Here is a 5,477-nt window from a genome sequence, read left to right as displayed (position 1 = left end):
ATCTTTTATGTGTTTTCCTTACAGATTGAAAAGACTTTGAGGGAAATAGTTACTAAACCACATAGATGGCGATCAAATGCATTCGATGAAGGTACATTCGATAAAGGTAATTGACTTGAAAATCGCAAATATACTGTTTGCTTGCTGAGAAATTTGTGTGGAAGAAAACCAGAGTTGTTCCTTTCGTTGTTTGCTTAATGAAACAATATACTCAAATCCTGATTATTGAACTAATATTTGTTGTTCTTTCAAATTCTTTGGGAATTAAAGCATCTTTGTTCGAAATACTTGAGCTGAAGGGCAAACAGGTTGAAGATTTTAAAAGCAAGATTTCTCAAATTCTTTAAAATATCTGACGTACGCGTTTTATTCCTTCTAAATGACCTTTTCTTTTATTGTTCAGTTGTTCCCCCTTTTCTTTTATATGAAGCTCTTGGCTGTGATGATAGACGTACCAAGTTCTGTAAAAAACAATCTAGTGTAGTTGCAACAAGGCCTTGGTTAAGAAAGTGGTCATCTACCTGGCAGTGAGTGATGCCTTTTGTCCAGGTAGATCAAATTGTTAAATGGTGCCTATCGGGATTGGGCTTAAAACATTAGAGATTCAGTCAGTGAATGAGAGAAACAGAGAGAAAATAATATATATTTATTAAATTGTTGATATATGGTAAGAAATAATCTCTTTCACATAGTTTTCATTTTTATGTGAAAGAGACTTATTTTCATCTTTAAAACTCCCGAATTGTCTTGTTTGGTTTTGGGAGTATGTTGCTGCTAGCTTCAGCATTTTTTGTATGATTCTTTTGATTGGAATTCTTTTTTTGGGAAATAAGATAAAATGTTAGTGATTAAGGAATTAGAGGCTATGCTGAATGAATGCAAATGAAAACAATAAACATCGAAATGAACTTTTAGGATTGTGCTTATAATTTTGATCTTTTGTACTTAAAACATGAGATGCAATCGCTGAGGGAGAAAATGGGAAAATGCATTTTGGAGCCTTAACAATATGATTTTGTGACATTCAATATTTCTTTTTATCGGTACCTGCTGTTTGTTTGTAGATGTTGAAACGCTTCACGTATAGATGTTCTTATCCTTAAAAGGTCAAAGGAGACTGTTTGATCAAGAAGGTATGGATTATAAAAGACTCTTGTCAGCTCTATTCCTTTGATAACTTTATATTTCGTTATCTACAGTTTAGAAATGCCTTATCGAACTCTTTAATGTTAGAACTAATTCCTATTTACATGTTTATGCTATCTGAATATATCAGAAAGATCAATACACAAAATTAGGGTTAGTGATGTGACGAAATGGGTAAAACTCTTCTGTATGAACATGATCAGGATGTGGACTGCATGGTACGCCCGTACACATGGGATTATATATATATATATATATATATATATATATATATATATATATGTGCCGTGCACAACAAATGTGTGTATTAATGTAACTTGCAGCTTTCTAGTTCTATATAAAATCCTGTTCACGAATACGATATTCTTTCATGGGGTTTGACCCTTTTCCAAACCACTCATAAGTTGAAAAAGTTTCGGAAAGATCTTTGAGGTAAAGTCCATATATCAAATTGATCACTTCGTCCAAATTTTATTAATTCATCCACAAAAACTTATGAAGTGGCAATAATTTGCCATGTTATGACGAATCACGTACAAAAATGTCACTTACACTTGCAATTTTAAAAATAAAAGAACACATTCAACATATTACACCAACCTAAAATAAGAAAACTAAACATAAAGTGAAATAAAAAAGTATACAAAATAAATAAATTTAGAAAATCGACATGAGTAGAAAATGAAAACAAAAAAATAGTTAAAAACTATCAATAAAACATCATAATAAATCTTGTATTTTAAAAAAATCAAACTAAAATAAATTATAAACTAAAGATAGAAAAATTTTAAAAAGTTAAAATAATTAAAACTTAATATTAGAAAAACCCGAGCGGATAGATCATTTTAATGTATGGATGTTACATTAGGGATCTTCCATGAATCAACTTGAGGTGCTAGCTTGGAAAAAGGTCAAAATGTTTCTAGTTGAGTCTGTACATCTAGAGTGATGCGAACTGCATTTGTGGGTATTGGACTGCCAACAATTTCCTAGCAGTTCATAAAAGAATGGAAACATATTAATTGAAGAGGTGATGAACGAGATTGGAAAATATTACTTGGCCTCTTATTTTTAAGGAGTGGAAAGGAATAGTCATTTATGATGATTGCTATTAATATTAGTGTCTACAAAGTTAAATAGCTTTTGTTCTGTGGATGGCAAGGCAATGAAAATCTTGGGTTCGCCAAAAGTGGGCAGAACCAAATGTTTAAGGAAATTATGACCCAAATAACAACATCCTTTCTCTCTTTTACCATTGTTGCTCGCTCGAGATGATCCTTTAATACAATTAGTTATTTTATTCATTTATTTTAAAGTCCCTTATGTGCATCCAAGCAATGTTAGAACTTTTTGCATGTTATGCTATGTGTGAGGGAGGGGTCCATCCTAGAAGGGCCCAACCCGAGGAGGGCCAAGCCCAGGAACTCTAGGCCCAAGGATAAAACCCTTCCATCAGTTAAGAGCCTGGGCTGGAGAATCACGTCCCGAGCCTCTGGCTGTAAACTTATCCAGGAAGACCTTTCAGTGCCGAGCTCGGATGTGTCAACGGGATCGTCTTGAGGCTTGGTAGCATACCGAGACCTACTGTAGGATGCCGGGCTTCACGCCCAGTTCCACGCAGACGACTGAATGAGCTCAGTCACAAATCCTTCAAACTCAAGGGATGCTGCACTCGAATGTAGGTGTCAGGAAACCTGACACGCAACGGTGCAAGCACACCCCACGCATGAAGGACGACTCGCCCACGACTTGACATCCAACTCTGGCAGGAAGCGGCAGGAAAGGCCTTGCTCGGCTGACACCAGACACGCCACGACCTGTTAACAACGAGATAGGCTTAGCACGGCTAACACACCACGATTTCCTCCAACTGCCAGAGCCGCTGGCTGACACATTGTAGCAGCAGGAAATGAATGATAGTAGGCCTGACAACTGATACGCTACGATCTCCATAGACGGCAGGACCCTTAACATGTATAAATAACGAGCATCCCTTCTATGGGAGCTCTCTCTTAACTTTTGATTGTTCTAGTTATTCATTAGAGTATTTCCTAGAGAATCATCCACTGACTTTGGCATCAGAGTGATCCCGGACATCACCAAAGCCATTTCTCCTTGTTTTCAAGTGAAGTAAGCTTGGCAATCGCGGAAGTGCTCGGGCTACGAAACACGATATCAACAGTGGCGTTGTTTGTGGGATAATTTTTCATAAAAACGTGTACTTCGCATGCCGGCAACGACATGGTCCCAAGCTACACAAAGGGAAGAAGACGAAGAAGGGACGATGGAAGCAAGACTTGCGAGTATGGAGGAGACAGTAAGAAAGTAGACGGAAGAAGCTGGGATGATGCTACGACAGGAGAATGCGGCCCTCAAGTGCACCAACGAAGAATTGGTGGGAGGCACAGAACCGAGTGGCAATGAGTACGAGGATTTACGGCGAGTCCCTGTAAACATCCCGGCTGAGGAAGACAGACGCAAGATACACATTCAGATTGGAGAGCCAGGATATAAATGTGCGGAGATGGCTAAGAAGATAGACACGGCATCCAACGTTGACTAGCTACTCGTCAGCATCGACCTCCCCTATAGCACGGGGGTCATGCGGTGCCTCTTCCCCCAAGTTCAAGGTTCCCTTGATGGAAATGTACGACGGGTCCAAAGACCCACTGGAGCACCTGGAGACGTTCAAAGTCCATATGACCCTGCACGGTTTTCCAATGGAAGTCGCCTGTCAAGCCTTCCCATTAACACTGAGGGGAGTCGCTAGGATCTAGTTTGGGTCGCTGACAACAAGAACGGTAGATAGCTTCTAGGAGCTTACCCTCATGATGCAGTTCGTGGCAAGTCAGAAAAGGAGACAGCTTACCTCCTGACCTTCAAACAGCGTGATGGTGAGAACTTGAAGTCGTACCTCGTGCGTTTCAATCAGGAGCGCATGACCACCGACGACCAAGACGAGAAAATCACGTTGGCGGCCCTCCTAGGAGGAATCTGGCCTCTGAATCCGTTCATGGTGGAGATAGAGCAAAAGACCCCTACAACACTAAGGGAGTTCATGGACCGGGCAGATGGATTCATCAACGCTGAAGATACACTCGAGGCCTTGATTGCCCCATGATTGTCTGAGGCGGAGCGAGCTGGTCGGAAGGCGTCAGGCCGGCGAGGAGGTCGTGACCAGGGAAAGAGGGGAGCTCAGATGTGAAGAACAGGGGAGAAATGCCAACTCGGCCCCAAGGAGGAGGCGGTGCACACATAAACTTGGCTGTGGAAGGGACCGACACCTAAGCCCCCGAAGAGAGCAATCCAGAGATGAGGAAAACCATCCATATTGTGAGTTCCACATGAGTGACCAGCACAACACTCGAGATTGCTACGCCCTAACGAGGATGAGGAAGGAAGACCAGAGTAATAGGGTGCACCAGTCGGAGGACCGCGTAGATTGGCACGGAGGAAGGCACACGGGTCCCCGGCGGGGTGCAAGTCCGAGAAGGCGGGGAAAGAGGGATGAAACCCGGAGGAGTCCCCCAGCGGAGAACAAGCAACTCGGGGAGATCAACATGATCACCAGGGGGGTATGCTGGAGGTGGGACAACTTAGTCAGTGCAGAAAGCACACGCATGGAGGGCAAGGTATGAGGAAGTGTTTGCCTCTGACAGAATTGCAAACAGGCCCCTACAGGGCACCGGAGGCCCCACGATAACCTTTGAAGCAAGAGACGAAGAAGGCATCCTCCACCCGCATGATGACACATTGGTAGTAACAATGCAAGTGGCAAACTTCAAAACTCGGAGGATTCTAGTCGACAACGGCAGCTCGGTAGATATCTTGTTCTGGGAAGCCTTTATGAAGATGAGAATCAGCCCGGATCGACTACGCCTTGCTCCAATGCAACTCAAGGGCTTCACAGGTGACGTTGTTCAACCAATGGGAGCTATCAACCTTTCAATACTGGCAGGGAAGGCTCCCAGAGCTGTAGCCATCATGTCTGACTTCTTGGTTGTCAAGGCTCCATCCTCATACAATGCATACTGGGGTGCCCCACCTTGAATAGTTTGAGGGCAGTAACTTCCACCTACCACCTCAAAATGAAATTCCCCACCGACTCGAGGATGGGCGAAGTCCACGGCAAGCATGTCCTAGCTCGGGAATGCTACGACCAAGAGCTAAGGCACGAGGTCAAACTAGTCGCAATAGTCGCAAGGCAGAAGAAGCGCCCAAGCTGGGTTCACCCCCCGCCTTTGACTGAATGGGATGAAGAGAACTGTGATGAACAAGCTCTGTGGCAAGCAGAACCCAACGAACCCTTGGAGCTGGTAGCAGTTGACTTG

General features: G+C 42.8%; 1 protein-coding gene across 1 annotated transcript; it reads left to right on the top strand.

Annotated features, from left to right (window-relative positions):
* Positions 1-4,535: 4,535 nt before the first annotated feature.
* Positions 4,536-5,196, top strand: LOC121235480. The gene is made up of 2 exons (XM_041131830.1): positions 4,536-4,721; positions 4,828-5,196. The coding sequence occupies exons 1-2, from the start codon at positions 4,536-4,538 to the stop codon at positions 5,194-5,196; spliced, it is 555 nt and encodes a 184-aa protein (XP_040987764.1).
* The last annotated feature ends 281 nt before the right edge of the window (positions 5,197-5,477 follow it).

This window comes from Juglans microcarpa x Juglans regia, chromosome 6D (assembly GCF_004785595.1).
Source record: "Juglans microcarpa x Juglans regia isolate MS1-56 chromosome 6D, Jm3101_v1.0, whole genome shotgun sequence".
Classification (NCBI taxonomy): domain Eukaryota; kingdom Viridiplantae; phylum Streptophyta; class Magnoliopsida; order Fagales; family Juglandaceae; genus Juglans; species Juglans microcarpa x Juglans regia.
The sequence above is the reverse complement of the archived record's forward strand: the minus strand, read 5'-3'. Positions and strand labels throughout refer to the sequence as shown.

Excerpts from the sequence above, each read along its gene's own strand:
- LOC121235480 (XM_041131830.1), top strand. The coding sequence starts at position 4,536 with ATGAGGAAGGAAGACCAGAGTAATAGGGTGCACCAGTCGGAGGACCGC. Across the intron at positions 4,722-4,827 it reads TCAACATGATCACCAGGGGG|GGCACCGGAGGCCCCACGAT; the intron begins GTATGCTGGAGG and ends AGGCCCCTACAG.